General features: G+C 41.4%; 1 protein-coding gene across 4 annotated transcripts in view; it reads left to right on the forward strand.

Moving 5' to 3' along the window:
* DYM (dymeclin) overlaps nt 1-20394 on the forward strand; it is a 134121-nt gene that overhangs the window by 22492 nt on the left and 91235 nt on the right. For all 4 annotated transcript variants that reach the window (XM_072359971.1, XM_072359973.1, XM_072359970.1 and 1 more), the window contains 2 exons: nt 6019-6144; nt 7229-7371. In XM_072359971.1, the coding sequence (XP_072216072.1) occupies nt 6019-6144; nt 7229-7371 (269 nt within the window). The remainder of the gene's footprint in view (nt 1-6018; nt 6145-7228; nt 7372-20394) is intronic.

The raw sequence follows: 20394 nt of genomic DNA on the forward strand, positions 1-20394 counted from the left end.
AAGGCTGAGTAGAAATGCTTCAAATCAGCTGTTTTTTAGTAAATTTTGAAGATTTTCATCACCTGTAGATCATCTCACTGCACATATGTGGCCTCTTAAGTGTTTGAAGGTCCTACATGGAAGAATCTTTGTGTCACATTCTTTGTTCTAATATAATTCTGATTTGGTTTCTGTGTTAGATCAGTGTTCCTTCTCATGACCTTCTTTTCTCTAGGCCAGCTTTAGTGCCCACTGATGAGTACACAGTGTGCAGCATCATATTGGTGCTGTTTGTTACGCACCACGCAGTGTAATCAAGTTCCAGGTCATGTGCTTTCTCTGTGGTTTTCAGCCCTGTCCTAACAAGCCATTGGCATAGCATTCTTGAAGGACACCTATTTGCTAGTATTTTGTCTGGGTAGCAAAGGCACCAAAGTGCTGGAGTCAATATGTGTCTTTTTGGTGCCTTGGTGGTTTCACATCACTGACTGCTGCCTGATCGAAGCCTTTTTCCTCCATGATCTGGCCATCCATTAGGTCAGAAGCGATTATTGTTGCCACCAAGCGCCTCTTCATTAAGATGGCTCTGCCTTGCTATAAATGGCTGACATCTCAAACAGTCGTTAGTCATATGATCATTAAGGTTAGAAAAGACCACTAAGAGCATCAAGTCTAACCATCAGATCACCTACTCCAGCCATTTACTCCAACTAAGGGAGCAAGACTAAGGAGAAGCCATGTCACAAAGCCCTTTCTCCTTGATGGAGCAGGTCAGCCTATCTTGCAGGCTACCCACTGGAATGTGATATGGTTTGTTGTCTGACTGTTATGTCTGCAGCTGCCTTGGAGTTGGAGTTGTCAGCTATTTAGGAGAAGTCAGCTGAGCCATACATTTTTACAAGTATTCGGATTGTTATCTTGTGTTCTGTTGCTCAAAGGGTGAGGTCATAGATTCATTAGGACTGGAAAAATGCATCAAGTCCAACTGACAACCCATCCACACCATGCCCACTAGTTGGTATTACACGTCCTGCTGATATGAAAAAATAAACACAGAGGGATATAGATGCGTGTATAACACTTAAAAATCCCATAGTATTTATAGTATTTTGTCAGCAGAAGAAAGAACTGAATGCCAGTGGGGTGAAAATGTGTGCAGTCATATGGTCTTGGATGGTTTAGGTACAGATTTTGGAATAAAATGTTTTGGACTCTGCTACTGTTTTAATCCAATGTGTACTCCCTTTAGAGTATGTTCACCTTGTTAGCTTGTTCTCTCAATCCCTCAACTGTCTCCTGGTCAAGAATACCTGCTGCCTTCTCAAGCAAAATTCAACTGTGATGAACATTGGTGCTATTAGCTGCAGCAGTGCATGTTTGCCACCGGTGAGTGTAAAATTAGGAGTGACTCCAAGAGGAAGGATTATGTCCACTTGGAACTGCTGTACATGTATCCTGAGGCGGGTAACTAAATCCTCAACTGGTTTTTCAGCTTCCAGCCCCTCTCCTATTCTCTTGGTGACTCCTCTTTCGCCTTTTTGGTGGGCTGTCAGGAAGCAGGGAAATGAAACCTGGTTCCTGTATGTTTGGAGAGATTTTCTGTGAATCAGCCTTGCTGGCAACAGTCCTGAACTAGAAAATGAGTTCCCTCTTAACTTTTTAATGCTTGGAGTAGACAGCTCTGGCTGGGGAAGAGTTCAGGGAAGCATTTAACCAGGGAGGCAGTGATATGAACTTAATTTTGGAGGTTTGTTTGTGAATGCTCAACCTGTTTGTTCTGTAGGCATGAAATTACTTGTGACTTCTCAGCTTCTGTTCGCTAAGATGTAGAAATAGTTGCATTTAATTGAGGTGTTAATTTATGTTTCATTCCTAGCAGAGATTTCCCTGTACGTTACCTCCGTGCTTAATTTTAGTTGCTCTTTCACAGACCTGTCTCCAGGCAGGGGACAGAGTGCAATGATGTGAGCAAGCAGTGGTGAGCACTGCTTGGTGCTGGGGAGAAGCTAACAGCAGCAGGGTAGAGAAATGTAGGTAGATTACTGATAGGTAGCACTGAGAGGAGATTGTTCACATCCACTTATTAGTTTAAATGGAAGAAAGTAAATGCCAGGACACTGGGGACTTGTTTGGCTAGTACCATAGCTCTTGTTCTGTGGAGGGCAATTCCATCATTTGCCAACAGAACCGAATTAAATGCCACTCACCTTAACAAATGAAAGTGCAGGTAGCATCATCCTCTGAACTTTCTTGCTATTTCTTTGCCCTGCAGAAGCAGATGAGTGTTTTGGGTGTTGTATTTTCGGATGGGCTGTGACTGACAGATGAACTCTTCAACATCATCTTTTATTCTTATTAACAACTGCTGTTTTGATGGTGGAATATCTTTTTATTTTGTACATTTGGAACTTTAAAAATGCAGTTTCAGCCCTGTGGCATATTTGAAATAACTGTCTGTAAGAACTGCAGAAGGACAAGGTGAAACCTTTATACAGAGAAAGCTTTGTGAGGGAGTGTTTGTGTGTTTGGATGGTCTGTTGTGCTTCACAGATGCTACCACAGCTGATCTCATCTCTCATATCTCCTCCAAAATATGAGTGAAACAGTGGCTAGGTAGATGGGAGGGAACACAGAGAGTTTGGAATGGGGGAAAAAAAGGCAGGATAAAATGACAGGCTTTTATCAGAGCTTACAGAAATGATTTCTGACAGCCCTCTCTGATCCAGACAGGGTAAAGGAAGAAGAAAATGCTTGAGGCTTCAAGCACAAAGATAAAGCCTAGAGCTGGTACATGTTCCCTGCTACCACACATGCTGGTTAAAGCACAAGGAGCAGCATTACTGGTCCTGTGTCTCTGTTGCAGAATCAGGTAGATGGATGTGCCTGGTAATGTAGAAGGGGAAAAAAAAGTGTTGTTTCTGGTGGCTGATCAGTGGCCCAGGAAATAAAGATGCATGTCCTTGATGATCAGAAGAGATGTATTATTCCTTCCAGGTTGCATCCCAGAAGAATCAGCTACTGCTTTAGAGATACTCATGATAATCAGTTCCTTCCAAGTCTAAATACAATGCTGCTTTAGAACAGTGCTCTTCAAGGGGAGCCCAGCATCTCTGCTGTCTTGTTGGTGGAAGGGACTGAGATAAAAAGTATAGCTGACCTCTTAGGATCTTTTGTCATTTGATTTTAAGAATTGTTGTCTAAGCATTGCTGTACTATAATTCATTACACAGTTGTTTAAATTATGTCATTCATTAAACTGGAAATGATTGGATGTCATTGCATGTTGGAAGGAAGAATATACTTGTGGAAATGTGCATATTAATGCTTTGTAGTACATAATTAGCTAACACCCGTGACGTACTCATTTTCTCATATATAAGTGGATTACTGAACAGTTTGCTCAGTACATACAAAAGCTGTAAACTCATCTAAAGATCTCGTTTTTGTGCTCGAGTCTGAATAATTTTTATAGCTGTGATTTTCTTAAGCTATATGATGTGTCTTTAGATACACACCTTTAAACTGTAGAACAAAATTGGTCCACAGGAGTAAATTTGAAGTTGATGCAAGAATGTGGAGGAATTCAGGGTGGTTAAAAGAAGAGGGAATGTGAGACCAGGGAGAGCAGCTGCTTGTAGTATAGAGTGGGGAGATGGAGGCTTTGGTGTGGTGTGATGCACTGCTGTCTAAAGCTCATCTGCTTCAGACATGAGCTTTATTCTAGGTGTGTAGGACACTGGGAAAGAAAAAGAACTGTGGAAATTAAACATGAAGTTCCTTTGCTTTCCTGACGTGAAGAGCTAAGTAACTCTGGCGTGTAATTGATACTTGAGTTCGTTATTTCTGATTTCCTCCTCATCTGCAAGCAAATACCTGTAAGAGGAAGTCAAAGATAAGCATAAATTCTGTGTAAGGTTGTTCTACGTGCATGATAGCTTTAATAATAATGATGAAAAAAAATTGATCCACCCCAAGATTGTATAGCCTGTCAGTACAATTAAACAGGGTTTTCATTCAAGTTAAGATGTTCCAGGTAGTTCTGCTGTCCCTTTACAAGTGCTTGGGATTTAAAAAAAACTGTACATTTGACCCTGGGTGGAAAAAACAATTCAGTTCTGAAGCTTTATCATCGTGCTGCTGGTGATTAAGGATACGTGAGGCTTATGGGTTACCATGGATGTTAGGCCTCCAGTATAGAGAGCGCAGATTTAATTTGAAGAGGTTCTACAGGTTGAGTGAAAATTATCTGCAGTCAAACAGACCTTAATTGGATTTTGAATAGGAAGGAAAGGCTTGAGCTGTGTGAATTTAGCTTTATTTTGCTTTCATATAAGTTATATAAGGGAGATTATAGGTAAGCAGGTTAGTTTCAAAAATTACTTACACATTAACTGTTTTTTGCTTTAAAGTGAATCTTATGAAAACAGAGAAGAATTTTATGTTTCCAGCTGTATGGTGGGTCAGAAAAACAAGCAAAGAAATGGCTGAGATGCAGGGACAGCAGAGCGGGCTCTGTACAACCTGTTTTACACCCAGGTACTTGGGGTGTTGCATCCTGTCACAGCTGGCCTTCTCATGCATCACATCTGCGTCAGCTCAGGCTTGGAGATGTTCTGATATACTCAGCCTTGGAAATAAGCTTCGGTGTTCTTGTATAATAAGGAAGTGTTTCTTCTAAGCTCTTCTGTTTATTTTATTAGGAGAAAACAAAAAAGAAATATTGTCTGGCAACTAAACTTCTAATAGTCTGCAAACATAGCTCTTCCCCACGTTGCTTGGGATTGGCATGGGTGGTTGGCTGCAGAGCATCAGGGTGTTGGTGAGGGGCTGTGGGCCCTCCCTAGCTCAGCCTTATGCTGGTGCAGGTGGGTCTGCACAGCACCAGCTCACAGCAGCCTCAGCCTGCTCTGATTCTCAGCACTTGCAATGGCCAACTCCCTCCGCATTGGGCACAGAGTCAGGTAACTGAAGTGCACTTTGTGATTTCAAGGAAGAGGCAGTAAGTCTCTCCCTGATATAACCGTTACAGATTCCAATACTTAAATCAGACCAGATAAAACAAAAGCAGCAACTGGCATAACCTTCTCTTTCAAACACTTCTTTGTATTGGAAGTGGTGTGGCTCTGGAGTGTGCAGGATTTTGGTCTGGGAAGCAGTCATTCCTGTATGCTGTTGATATTGAACAGGTAACATTCACCTTCCTCATCCCTTTCCTCAGACTGACCCACAGGTGCCCCAGAGGGGTTGAAAGCAAAGACAGGACTGCTTCATATCAGTATTTCATTTTGTTTTAAAACTCTGCTGCGTAACAAAGTTGTTATAGGCAGAGTTGGAAACAGAAGCCAGAGAATATCCTAAATAGCAGGCGTCTTTCTCGCCTGTTTTGCTGCACCTTTCCTAAATAACCTCAACTCAATGAGTTTTGCTAAACTGTCTGCAGTCAGCGTTGAACCATTACACCGTGTTCTTTGGGATTGGCAGCAATAACTTTAAATGCCATACACAGTTACTACTGGAAATGGAGCAGCTCTCTGTGGTGTTGTGGTATCCTGAGCACTTCTTACGCTTAAGATAACATTTATTTGTATGTGGCAGCTCTTCCATAGCGATCCATTCTTCCTGGCACAGGGAGTTGTGTTTGGCTCGCTGGCTGTTTCCTGGGCTTAGAATGCTGCTTTTGCGACAGTTTTGTTTAACAAGACAAAAAAAATCTGTCTTTGAGATGCATTTATTATTTTTAAGGTGAAGCACAGCCCGCAAAGCAAAGCTGCAGTGTTGCAGGCAATACTGTAGTGTTTTTAGATTGTCTTATGACATAGCAAAAAAAATGCTTGTGGCAATGACAAATAATGCATTATCTGCGTGAAATTTTACTGTTCCCTACTAAGGGGGTTTTTAAAAATTATTGTTTAGTTATTCTCAATTGAAACTTTCTGTAAAGTGCATAACTTCAGATGAAGCTACTCAATGCTCCTATGAGTCGGGTTTGTAAACAAGGCCACTAAATTAATCTTTGTCTATTTTCCTTTTTTCCTGCAGAGATATCACATACAGCATCTCCTTGGAAGCTGTGACAACGCTCATTGTCTTCCTTTCCTGCCAGCTCTTCCACAAGGAAATTCTACGAGAGAGCCTCATTCACAAATACCTGATGCGTGGGCGATGGTATGTTGTGTTTTGTAGCTAGACAAGATGACAGAAAGGAGTTTGGTTTGTTTAAACTGTTTGTGCTTCTACACAAAGGCAGTGAAACAGATTTAGTGGTAATTTGTTCTCCCTTTAAGTGGTGTTTATGCATTTTTTTTATCAGAATGCTGTTTCTCCTCTTTCGCCTTTATATTGCTTACAGGCAGCTGTTGGGTATGGGTGATTACAATCTGTTTCTGCAGTTCCTGCTAGAAGCGGGAGGTAGTGCCTCCTGTGAGACAAGTGAGGAAAGGAGGGAGGATATCTGGGAGAAGGGCAGAATGGGTTGGTTTAAGCTGGGAGTAGCAGGTAGCTGCCCAGTGAAGATGAGCTGAGGTTTTACTGGCTGGTATACAGGGCAGTGTGAAGGGTCTGAGGGCACTGGACAAAAGGGTTGGAGGTGATCATAACACAGCCCTGGTCTGTACACCTCTGCATCACATGGGAGGAAGAACTGACTCTTTCTTTCCTTGGAAATCCTCTTTGTTTCTTAGGAAAACTGCCACCTTCTGTTTATATCCAACAAACTGCACATGTGTTTGACAAAGCGCTATGTAAGGTCGGATGTTGCTTTGGTCCTTGCACGTTGACCCCAGCCACTCACAGCCACATATTCTGGTTTGGGGAAATACTGTTGTTATCTGCTCTATATCTCCAAAGCGTAGAGAAAATACTAAATCAATATAGTTTTGCTCTCCTTTGGATAAATATTTTTTCTACTGCTTTCTTGGGGTGAAAGAATACAACCGTTCCACAGACTGATTTAAAGGCATTATTGAGAACAAAACATGTTTGTGACTGCTGTTGACGGTGCTTTTGCAGAGCCCTGCTGAGGTCACTGCAGCTCTGCAAGGGCAAACCTTTGTGTGCTCTCCCTTTTTGTTTGTATGATCACACCGTCTTCAGGACTGCTTTGTACCCAGTTCTGGTCTTTGCAGATAATGAGTGTCTGAAAAGAACTGAGATCTAGTTCCAGCAAACAAAAGTATGTAGTATTGTCTATGTAATAAGCTAAATCTCCCTACTTGTAAGTCACCCTTGGTTGTTTTCTTCCTCTTTGCAGTCTCCCATATACCAGCAGACTTGTGAAAACTTTGCTGTACAACTTCATTAGACAAGAAAGAAGCCCTCCTCCAGGGACACATGTCTTCCAGCAGCAGACAGATGGAGGAGGACTGCTGTATGGGATTGCATCTGGGGTGGCAAGTGAGTTTTGTGCATGCAGTTCATCAAACCATAGGAAGTACTGGCTCCTGTGACCTCTTCTACTAACACTCATGTAGCCCCTTTCACTTTTAACAAGTTACACTGTTATTTAGGGAACTTAATGACTCCCCCCCCCTTTTTTTTAAATAAGAAAATGGCTGTTCATGTTTGTTACACTTTGTTTTTGGTCACTCTCCTTCACACCAGATGTGTGTTATTTTTTGCTATGTGTATTACATGAAAAAAAAAAATCTTCCTTGAGGATTTTCTTTATCATGCCATAAGAATGAAACATAATGCACTGCTATCAGCAATCATACGTATTACAGCAGTACAGGTTACTTTTATTTGATAAATGTAAACAATACTTTACAAGTCAGTTGCTGTTAGAGCACACACTATTTATTGTGATCTTTTGTGAAATCAGTCACTGGCAGCATCTCTAGGGGAGACTGAAGTTTGTGCTGCGTGTGCTCTGCCAGAAAACATGTCAGCCTGTGACAGTGCTCACCGATCTCCTCTTGGAGGCAGTAAGAGAGCACTTCTTTGTGGTGCAAAGTATATCCTGAACACACTGCAGTGTCTGTGTCAATTGAGGTTACACACAGCCCCATGCCTTCACTGGAACACTGTCTTCTTTCTTGTTTCCAGTCTATATGGTTGGGCAGACAATGCAGTGTTAGGGTTATGCCCATAATGTAAATGTGTGAAAGAACTGTTGCTTGGTATGTTGTTTATTTAAGAAGTGAAGAGAAATTAAATTGTTCTCTACAGCATGTTTTTTTACTGTGGAAGTCCCAGCAGGTATGTTCTTTCTTTTCAATTGCTGGAGAAAATTGCTTTTAAAATGCTTTCCAGACCAGTTCTCTGTATGTGGTTCGTACTTCAGCTTGTGGATGGAGAGCAGTTGCCTCTGCATATTGTGCTGATACATATTCTGACCACACAACCACTGTAGTCATGCTCCAGTATCTTTCAGCCTTAATGCTGCTGCAGGCAAAAGAGCTTGTTTTTCTTTTCACTTGCTCAGCTTACAAAGTTCATACAGATTGCCTCCAGTCTTGCCTTCTTCCATAGCTCCTCTGATATTGTATCCCCATGAGTTCTACTTCTTGTGCATAAAGTTTGCGTTTCTCAATTACTATAAATCAATCTGCCTTGCTCAATGCAAAATCCTAAGGTCTCTGCCTGCATCTGTTCTTTTCTCTTCCCACTCTTCCACCCCCTTCCCTTTTCTTGAACCATTCCCTTAACAGCTCCCTTGGCGCACTCCTACACTTACTTTGTTGTTCCTTTTGTGAGCAGCTGAAGTACCATCTTATCCTCTGGTGAACAAAGTGTCTTCATATAAAGCTTTAAGTAAAACAGCCTTTATAGAGAACTTTCTAATGACCCTTCCAGGGAAAGAAGTGCTGCATCCTGTTAGAAAAACTGGGGTATTATTTCTGCTTGTGTGCACACAGTTAATGTTTCTGTCTGTGTGTTTGTTGTATACGGTGGACAGTACCTGAAATTTGGATACAGTAAGACTGGTGGAGTACGTGGCACATTTGTCCATTGGACACATCTCTGAGTTAAGCCCTCTGTAATCTTTTGGTTCATATAGCATTAGATCCGCGTGTGGAGTGCAACAGAGGTTTGAAAATAGCAACACAAACAGTAGTTGGTTATGAATCTGAAGCAAGTTCTGAGCAATGGGCAGCTGTGAACAACTTCAGAAGTGATGCCTGTATTGGTATGTGGTTTTTTTGTGTTTTTTTTGTGGGGTTTTTTTGGTATATTTTTATAATCCTTTATGATTTTACTGTATAGTATTAAAAGGAATGGAAGAATTGAAAATTTGCTTTTTTCTAATGCTTAAAATGCATAATGCTCAAAAAACAGAACGGAAAGAGGTAGGAGCCTGATTTTTAAGAACCTTCATTTTTCATATGAAACTTGGAGGCTCAAGATAATTATGTACTTGTTAGCTTGGAGTTATAGGACTTGATACCACAGTTGTCTGCCTCTGTGTGTATTATGTTATGCATCTTTTGTAGTCACTTGCATCGCAGCAGATCAGCAGTCTTGTTTAAGCACTGTATTTACAGCATCTCCCTTCCTTTCTTGTGATCTGAGTCAACTTTGATTTGTATCTTCTACTAGGTAGTCTGTTAGCAGGTGTGCAAAGCAGTTGTGCTGCTAAATCTTGGTGGTGTGTTGTTCATGTGCTTTGAAAGCGCAACTCACATCAATATGCACAGCAGTATAGAACAGAACCTCTGATTATGAATCAAAAGCCAATTTTTCTTGGTTCAGAAGGTACACTGTGCCAGCTTCAAAAATTCTCTCCTCTTTTGAGTATTAGCTTTTGCCAGTTCATAAATCAGTTCAGTAACTTCAGTTAATTAAGTTGAGAGAACTGTCTGTGGGCAAGCAAATTTTTTATCTTGTAAGATAAAACTCATTTTACGGTGCCGAACAAATACTGTGGTAAGACTAAATTATGAGTACTGCTTAAGACTACTAAAAAATAGCCAAATTAAATGGTTTCACTTGAAACACTTCACTATCTAGAAAAACAACCACATTGCAATGCATTGTGAAGTACTTAGGAGTTACTGCAGTGGTAGTTTCTAGCTGACTTAGCGTGTGCTGTTCAGATGATTACATTTGTAATGGATACGATGCTGTACCTGGAAGAAGGGAATGAAAGGCCATTCATCTTGACCTGATTGATCTTCATAACTCATCTGGCCCACAAATGCACCGCAGGAGAATTAATATGAATTGCATAATTCAGTGTGTACTCATCAGCAACTGCTTTTCTTCTCCTCTCTGAACTCTACTGCTGGAACTAGACAAACATTCCTGAACATTAATGACTTTCATAGAAGTGTGTTCTTCAGTCTGTATGATGTCATTCAGCATTGGTGTACTTGAAGAAGGAATCTGGTGACCTATTTAGTACATCTGTGTCTTGCATATACTCAGGTTCATTCATCACTCTTTTTTTGTGCCAACAATTTCATTTATAGGAACACTTCATAGAATCACAGAATGGTTGGGTTGGAGGGGATCTTACAGCAGTTCCAGCCTTACTCCTGCTGTGGGCTGCCTGCCCCCCACCAACTCAGGCTGCCCAGGGCCCCATCCATGGCCTTGGTCAGCTTCAGGGATAGGGGAACCCACAGTTCTCTGGGTTTGAAGTCACTTCCCAGTGTCCTGTTGCAACAACGCCAGTCCAACTACTGACACCTGTGGGGCACTGCGCATCTCTGACCTCCATCTGAACACTGAGCCACTGATGCCACTCTCTGGGTTGGATCCTGCAGCCTGTTCTTTGTCCATCAAACAGCCCACCCATCAAATCCATGTCTTTTCAATCTGGTGAGGAGTATGCTGTGGGGGTGCTGTGTGGAAGGCCATAGTGAAGTCCAGAGAGATGACAGCAGTGGCTCTTCCCTGGTCTGCTGTTGTTGTTACTCCATCACAAAGGGTGCTGGGTTGGTCAGGCAGGACCAGCTCTTGGTGAAGCCATGCTGTCCCATATTATCTCTATCTTTTCCATGTGCTCTGGCAGTTTCCAGGAGGATCTTCCCTGGTACAGAGGTGCAGCTGACAAGCTGGGAATTCTGTTTCTTATATGTGTAGGGTGTAAACTGCTAAAGATAGAGACTATCATTCAGGATGTACAGTGCATAGCATAAGGAGCTGTGGTTTGTGACTAGAGCTACTGATTCCTGTGGTAATACAAATCCTAATTGCGACCATATGTTCCAGCTTGTTTACTGAGAGTTCTGCAGCGTGTTTCATGAGGTGTGTTGTGTGCCGGTGATTTATCTCCCCGACATTCATCCTGATACTCTAAAACCTCAAACAGCTTCAAACAACCCACTATAAAACAAAATAAAATAATAGGAAGGCAACGACAGTAAAAACCCCAGTCTCATGTTCATTCAGATCCCATTTTTAACTCAGGAATGGCAAAAAAGCTGTTTTTATTTCTTCATGTCATATCCAATGTCAACAAAGGCATGGATCACCTACACATCATATTTTAGCAGTAAATCTAAAAATGCTTTAATGTGACTGTGAACACTGTTATTTCTGCTTGGCTTTTGGATATACTGCAGTTGTCCCAATGAGTTTACTACGTCATTAAAGAAATAGCCCAAAATGTATGCAATGAGCATAAGCTTTTCTGGTTCAAGTTCGTCTTCCAATAGGCCACCATGCTCTAACGTGATCTTTTTGATGGTCATCCTTCTGGATAATATGGAGTGTGGAAGATTAATATGTGGCACATATTAAATACGATTAAAAATATTTTATATTGACATCCAATTACTGGCAGGTCCTCTGCAAGGATTCTAACATGAATGGAGGGAAGAAAGTGAGCTGCATTTCAGGGCAGGGTAAGGAACTGTGAAGCAGAATGAATGCATTTTATATTACTGTGTTCATATTTGGGTTTCAGGACTGCTTGTGGATTACTTTCATCTGTGGGAGCATCCAGAGTTGGAAGGCAGTTTTACTTTGAAGTAAGAGGTTTTGGAAAACCTGTCCAGTTACAGCACAGCTGCCTGCCTGTGGAAGCTTGAAGTCTGTGCTGCCACCTTCAGCTTCTGAAATAAGCCGCGATTAATTTTTCAGTGCATCTGCAATTAAATGTACAAGTCTGTACTTTTACCCCATCCTAGTATAAAATCGATATTCAGGTACCAAGATCTGATAGTTTTCTGACATGTATTGAGTCCATCAAACTCATGTTCAGTTTTATTTGCTTTACAAATAATTTTGTCAGGGGAGAGGAGAAAGTACTCCAGAGCTTGGAATAAATGGAAGCAACCTTTGGCTCAGGAAGGGAGTCCAATTTGTAATTAAATATACCTAAAGAGTACAGTTTTCACTGTAAGGGATGTCATCATTCAAGACCAGAACATGAGAGGTAATGTGCTTTTCCAGTGAACAGGAGAGGAACAGTGAGTTAACTTACCTGCTAGTTGCAGTAAATCCTTACATTAAATCTTTATGGTAATTCAGCAAAACTTTCTAAGTATAATTCCTTAAGATCCAGCAGTGTTTATCATTCTCCATTTAGCAGCAGACGATTTATGTAAGAGGTCAGATCTAGTATGTGAATTTGGTTTTGGTGAATATAGCTCCCGTAGTACAGGGCCATGTTGGAGCAGTGCTTGGAGAGCTGCAGCCTGTGGGAAGCCCATGTGGGATCATAGAACCATGGAGTGATTGGGTTGGAAGAGACCTCAGAGCTTCCCCAGCCTCACCCCTGCTGTGGGCTGGCTGCCCCCCAGCTCAGGCTGCCCAGGACTCATCCATGGTTTCGGGCACCTCCAGGGATGGGGCACCCACAGCTCTGGGCAGGGCTGGAGCCTCACTGCCTCTCAGTAAAGCATTTCTTCCTCCCATCTGACCTAAATCTGCCCTCTTTTAGGTTAAAACCCTTCCCCCTTGTGCTATCCCTGTCTGAGTGTGCAAGAAGTCAGTCCCCATCCTTATTATAAGCTCCCTTCAAGTGCTGGAAGGTCTCGGTGATGTCTCCCCAGAGCCACTTCTGAAGGACAGGGCAAAGGGTGGCCATGAAGGTGAGGCTGAGGTGAAGCATCACTGATGTCAAAACTCAAAATCAGGTGAACGTTTGAATCTGTTTTAATCACTAATGAAAACGTTTGTATGCGTTAGAACTTCTGCATTTCAGAATTGTCTGGTCTTGCAGAGTCACACAGAAACATTTTTACTTCTCCTTACGCAGAATCTTTTATCTGACTGTTAGTGCATTTTTTAATGCACTTTTTCTAGTGCACTATAATATTCTTTGGTCAGAGTGCAAAGGGTATGCTGAACTTTGTAGTGTGAGGTAAACGTGTTTTGGCAAAATGAGCATCATGTCTGTGATATATGCTGCCTTTTGGGCAGAGGATGTTCTCCTTTACATTTGGGCTTGGAAAGGTTTCCGTCTTTCTTCTACTTCCGTGGATCGGAGCTGTACTTCCCTCTTTCTGTAGACCCATGGAGGAGCTGAAGTCTAAGGCATGATCTAAGATTTAATGAGGCCTTTGACTAAAGTGTTTGTCTCAAACCCTTAATACGATTATAACACGGTTATTTTTCACTTCATGTTCTAGAGAGGCAGCAGTAATTAAACGTGTTCTGCCAAGCTGTCGTTTCCAACACAAGTATAAGATTTTTACATAACCTGATAAATGGCCGTTTTTCCCTTTGAACAAGCCATTAAAAACATTTTCCTTCTTTCTGCAAAAGCCTTTACAGCCAAATTAGAGCAAAGCCAAAGAGATCATGTGCTGACAGTGTATTAGTAGAAACTGCTTTAGCAGTTACAGATACAAGTTTTGTTCCCTTCTCCTGAAGCCAGAGGCTATTACAGAGTAGATTTGAAGCTTCTCTTTTCCAATTGAAGTCTTAAGTTATTGGTATGTGGTAGTTGCAGTATGTAGCTGCAGACATTATTTTTCAGGACAGTTGGGTTTGTTTGTCAATTCTTCTCTTTCAAGCAAGTGGTGTTTTCCGGAGTGACTCCATCTGGGGAAAGAAAAATACCATTAAGAAGAAAAGAATGTGGCACCTAGAGCTAGACATCCTGATGAAAAGAATGGATTCCCATTTGTGTAAAACGAATTTCTGAATTATATGGAAATTCAGTTATTATCCTCATAGGAAAGTGTGAATTTTAGCTCGCTCCTCAGTACTTTGATTTATTGCTATTATTATTATTATTTTTAATTTAGAATTTGCACCAAGTTCCGGGCTGTGCTAGTGCCAACCTACATCAGTCAGTGTCTGCTTGATAGCTGCCCACGGTAGCTGTGACTGCCATGGGTTGGGGGCATGGCTGTAATATGCAGGTGGATGAGAGGTCGCAGCTGTAGGAAATACTATTAGTTTATAGGTGTATCTCCTTCACTGTGGAAAGCAGAAGGGCTAGACATGTGAAAAACCAAACAGGAAGGCACAGAAGCAAATCCATCATTGTGTAACTTTCCCGTATTATTGTCTGGTCCCTTCCATTTTCTGTCTCTGTCCTGTAAGGTAAAAAGAATGGAGATGTGTGGATCTGCATTGCAGAGTAGATACAGGGAGGAGAAGAGTGGCTCCATGGTTTAGTTGGTCGTGGGACGTGGTTAGTGGGTGTAATGTGGATGGAGTGGGGTTAGACTTGCTGATCTTTGGGGTTTTTTCCAACCTTAATAGTTCTGTGGCTCTCTGATTCCTCATGAACTCACTTATGAGTTGGTTGGCTGACATGAAAATTCTTACCTATACATAAATCACAGTTGGGGGCATAAAGCATTCCCGATGTAAATGTGAGGAATGTTAATATCGAAGCTCTGTTACTGGTTAGAAAAAGAAAATAATTCCTTGTTGGATTATCATTAGGACTCATGCAAAATGCAGAACATGTTGGTCCAACAACTCCCGCGTGATGTTTTTTTGCTTGATGTTTTAAGTAAATGTTTTCATGCTCGACCTTTCTAGGTAAGTCTCCTTTGTGTCAAGCATTGCCGTCTTTCTCCACGTGGTTTGGAACATTTGTTGAGAGCACTGTAGAAGTGCTGTGATTCTGTGGACAGATTTTGACTTGGCAGAGATCCGAAACTTGTCTGCCTGTCACGGATATTAATAATGACAGAGTTGAGACCCCATCACTCTTCTAAGTCACGTAGGTAATACGTTTGGAAACTGGATTTCATAAGAGAGTTGTGGTCAGGACCAGGGCAAAGTTCTGTGTCTAACTGAAAGAATTCAGAGTGGAGCTGACTCTGGAACAGTCCCTAATAATTGTAAAGGAATGAAATTCTCGGCACTTCTGGTAATATGTTGGATTTTTTTTTTCAGTATGATGAGAATCTCTCACTGTTGAGCATAGGGATATACAGCACTGATTGAATGAACTACGAATTCAGAACAAACTAGCTTCCAGCAGGAAGGAAACAGGTTTTCAGTGAAGTAGGGCTTTGCAGGCAAGAAACAGCTCCTTCACAACTGGTTGTTCCTGTACCACTGGTGTTGTATCTCCCCAGATGCAATATGTGAAGTGCAGTAGAAGCAGAGAGAAGAATTAGGGAGGAGAATATGAGAGAAGGGAATCATTTGCTGAGAATCATCTTAGCTATTTTTTTCCTCTGTATTCTCAAGAAAAATCACGTGTGATAGTTATCAGGTTTTCAAGCTTTTATTTTGCACTGGCAAAGGAATACGTTGTTGCTTTAAAGAGAAATTTAGCTGGAGGCTGCATGCCTGAAGGCTTGTTGTCTTTCCAGCTGTGTAAGCTGCTCTTACATTACCCTCTAAATACTTTACTTTAGCACTTTCTATGTAAGTGTATCAGAAACTGTGCAGTTCTTATCCCACAGAGAACAGTCTGTCATTAATATGGATGGCAGTGGCAAATCCTTGGATGTATGGCACATAACCCTTCTCATGCAAAGGGCATGTGTTTATGGCTTTTGAGCTGATGGTAGTGCTGATCTGGGATGTGGTCATACCCAAATGTCTTCTGCTCGTGTGCTGTCCTAGCTGCTTCAGTGAAATCTTCTTTTGGAGGTAGGCCCTAAACTTTCAGGTCCTCGGCCTTGGCAAAGGTCTGCATTCTTGTAGGAAATGGGTTGAACACAGAGTGGACAGTTCTTGAAACTGAATTACATCTCACTCATCAAATCACAGAATCATTTGATTTGGAAAGGGTCTTTCAAGGTCATCCAGTCCAACTCCCTGCAACAAACAGGGGCATTCTTCATAGTACAGTAGGTGGAACACTTCTTTTAATTATTTTCCTTGAAACAGTTATGTTGAAAACTGTTAGGCTGTGGTCAAGTCACAATATTTAGCTGCCAAATGTTAGGATGAAGGATGTTGTGATAAAATGTTTTCAGCTTGGTTCAGTCCTAGGGTTGTACAGGAAGTCTTTCAAATGAAACATCTTAATGTTTAAGGTTCAGTTTACAGTTCTTTGATATCTAGGTACTTAAATTCATTAATGAGAAATAGCTTTAAGGATACTAGGATACATTAGTGAACTGTTCACGGTGTTAGAGAGAATGGCAATTTGGCATCATGTCTCTGAGACCCCAAAAACATTTATACAACTGCACGTACGTACATACAACAACACCTGTACTGGAATAAAGCTTTTTGGGTTGGGAAGCGTCTCCTTGGAGAGGAAGAAGTAGCTGTAAATCTGTAAGTATTCTGTTAAACACAGGTGTGTTTTCTTTATCCAGAGGATTTGCTAGTAAGCTGTATGTTCCAGTATGGAATATATACTGAATTCCAGCAGGAAGGTTTGTTTCCAAACATACATTCTGATCACAGCTGTGTCGCATGCAATCTCTTAGGGAGAAAAAAGTAAAAATTCCTTTTCCTAGTAATGGATGATGACAACCAACCCATTGGTCTGTATTTTCAAAGACAAGGAACTGGGAGTATCAAGTGTTCAGAGCAAAAATTTAACTTCTTGAAATGAATTCTTGTTTGAGAAAGTGTAAGCTTGCTAGGCAATGGGATCGAACCCCTCCTCATCCTGCTGCGTGGAAGGCTGCTTTTCCAATTCACAGCATGGGGAGCCAATGCATGGTGAGAATGCACGTCTTTCAGACCTGCACGTGGCTTCCTTCAGAGCTTCTCAGGTCCACAGACCTGTCCTAAAGAAATCATGGCTCAGTTGTAGTTACAGGTGTGGGATGCAAGCTCTGTCCTCAGAAACTGAAACAGCTCTCTGGGAACAAACCATGACAATCAGGTATTGATGTATGTGCATGGAGGACTTTGTTTAATTGTGCAGATGCCTATACAGTAATCTCTCTGATACAGCATCTGGAGCATCTGCTCCCAGCATCAGATGGAACATCATCCTTCAACTTCTAGAGAAAGCTGGTATTCCAGCTAGTCTGAATAACAGTTTGATCATTGAATGGTGTTCACCAGCAGCCTTAAGCATAATCTTGCTTTTTAGTGATTTTTTATTTTTTTTTCCCCCAATTTTCTTTTTTTCCCCCTTCTGTTTCTTACGTAATTTCCAGTTTGGGGAGATTTTTTGTGCTGTCATTTGTGTTAAACATTAATTAGTGTAATCTTCTGGGTCTTGTTTTCTGCTTCTAGATAAGAGCAGCGTGGGAGACAGAGAGTAGCTGTAAAGCCTTTGGTTTTTGTAACAGTTATTCTTGGACAGGAATTCTGTGTCACCCAGGTTAAAGAACTGCTCATTATGAAAGATTTTATGCAACTGAAAGTGCAGAATTTTACATTTTTGCAGTTAAGTGAGTTGTCCTGAAATAGACCCAGCACAGATGGAAAATGTGCTCATTAGCCATGTTCTTGCTCTTGCCCAGCATTCTTTTTAATGCTTCTGTTAACTTTTAACATGCAGTAGCTGTTGTCACTTCACTTTTCCTTGTTATTGTAGTTGCCATATTGGTTAGAATAAACTATTACTGAAGATTTATATATTTTTTTTCTCTTTTTGAGCTCTTTCTCTATCTCTAAAATACTCTGAAGCTTTGCTTTAGTTGAGCTGTTTCCCAAATAAACAGATTCCTGCTTCTGCAGCAGTCACAAAGGCAAGTCCTGGTGACAGCCCTTGGTGCAACGGCGTGATTTAATTGCAGCTTCAACATGAACAAATGCAGAAAGACCATTGTGTGCAGCTGCTCTGCTTGCGTGTGCCATTTATGCTAATGCTATTTCATGAATTGGAAGTGTATTACGTTAAACACGGGCTCTCCTGGGACTGTGTAAGTTTACTAAATAAGTACATCGGTGATGTGAGCAAAACAGACGGCAGGCTGGAAGGCTCTTGTCTCTTCTGATGCTCTTTCTGCTCCATTTCTGCACTCTGCTTACTTACAAACCTCTCCTAAAGTGATGGTTTTGGTAAGCTTACATTGAACAGCCTATAGAGAATTAAAATCTAGTCATTAATTTCTAGATCAGTGGATTAAGTTGTTTTAAACACAGTCCAAGTAGCTTGTCTGGTCAGGGAGATGCTTTGCCATGTAATCTGGAGCTTCCTATGGAATTGTTGTTGCTAAATAGACAATGTAGATCTTTGCCATTTGGCTCTGCAGTATTCTTACTGAGAGAAGAAAGAACTTTTGTGTGTTTTTGAAGTTTGTGTATTGAAAAATTACGTCTCCTCAGTCAGTTTTATTCTTCCTGTCTTTCTAACAGCATCTCTCTCCCTCTGTATTTTGAACCCTCCTCTGACCACCCCTCCATCTCTCTGCCATCAGTCTCAAAACTCATGGCATGCATAGATACTGTACATCGTTTTGGCATCATATCAGTATGCCAAGAGCTGACATGTTTGCACATTGCAGGAGTCAGTTCATGGGTGATTGGTGTCAAACTTTGCTTTGGCAAATGTTTAGAGCTCTACAGTTAATTTTAAATAGAGTTTTCATGGTGACCTGGTGCATTCTTCAAACAAGTATGAAAGCTGGAAACCTGCAATAGTTACAATTATTGCACCTTGATGGAAATCAGTGCCCTTGTTGCGCAGAACCGCTGTCACTTTATCCTCCGTGGGGGGCAGAGTTTGTAAAATAATGACTGTATAAATGAAAACACACAGCTCTGTCTGGTTGGTGTGGGTGTCATGCTAGACACAGCTCCCTATGAAGCATGCTGTCCGTTATGGAAATTGCAGGAAGGGATGTTATAATCTGCTAGAATGCCAAGTGCTTTCAGCTGGGATCGAGTGTGGTCCACTACCCATAAATTGCAGTCGTGCCTCCTGTGGGTGTCTTATCATCAACCTCTTATGTCTGTGTGAGAAGTGTGGGAGGTATGGAGCTGGGGACATAGCTGATTCATTGTACGCTTCCTTTTAAAATTTGTTCTGAATGTGTTTTGGAGCCCTTTAATCCCCATATTCCTTTAAGATGTTAATGCTGGGCTTGGTTAAGGGAACATTAATTAAGCTGTACCAGGTTTTGTTTTCCTTTTCTCTGCTGGACTTGTACCAACTGGTAATTCAGAAATGAGTTAATGAGGTCTATAGACCCTGCTTGAATATGGGAGGCATGTTTGCACAACGTGATGCTGATTGCAGCAATGGAGCTTTCACCACAGTAACGGCATCAGGGTATTTTGTACTGTGCAGCCTATAACTGCTTGTACTTCTAACTGCATAAAGCCTGTCAAGAGAAGCATGGCAGAGCGTGGCTTATATACAGCTGTATCTACAGGGTGGGTTCTTAGCATGAAGATAATAGGAACAGCAAAAAGCGGGCATGTGCATTGCGTCAGTTGTACAGCTGAAGCTCTGTAGTCCACATGAATTGCTTAGAACCAGTACTTGAAGTGGATGTTGAGTTTTTAAATGAGAATCTAAAATAGTGTCGTAAAAATTTAGCTTACCTGCTGGAGCCTGATCTTCTTGGAGTGCTCCCTTAATGCCTCCGTCACCTCTTGGTCTCTACAAGGAGTTGCCTCCTTCAGGTTGTTCAGAAAAAGCTCTTACTGTTAATTTTATACCTTTCACAGACTGTTCCTATGTTATTTTTGTCTTGACTTGATATGGTTTAGCACTGATCTTGCCAAAGTTTATATACCTTCTTTCCTGATTTGGAAAAGACTTAAAAATCTTTCTACATTTAATAGCCTCTTTTGTCTGGAGATGAGTCACAATACATGTCTGTTCTAACAGGGGCCTCTAACAGCTGATGTGCAGCTGCTCTGAGCCCTTAATGTGGTGATGTGATGTTGTACTGCCATCCATGAGCAATTCCTGAGCTGAACCTTCTTTCTTACCTTGTCCTTAATCTTTTGAGTACGTGCGATGTCCGTGTTGACTTTGCTAACTAGCAAAATTAATTTCATTGCAGTAAGATACTTTGAAAGTTGAAGAACCCTCTGCACACTTTGTAGTTAGTTAACTTCCATGAAGAGTGCCTGCTGTTTTGATGGAGTCTTTTTCAAGGAGGAAGATCAGCTCATGACCTTGAATGAAGACTTTCCTTGTTTGTATGAGAATTAGGGGAGGCTTTAGCAGGTGGGTCTCGG

Source organism: Excalfactoria chinensis, chromosome Z (assembly GCF_039878825.1).
Source record: "Excalfactoria chinensis isolate bCotChi1 chromosome Z, bCotChi1.hap2, whole genome shotgun sequence".
Taxonomy (NCBI): domain Eukaryota; kingdom Metazoa; phylum Chordata; class Aves; order Galliformes; family Phasianidae; genus Excalfactoria; species Excalfactoria chinensis.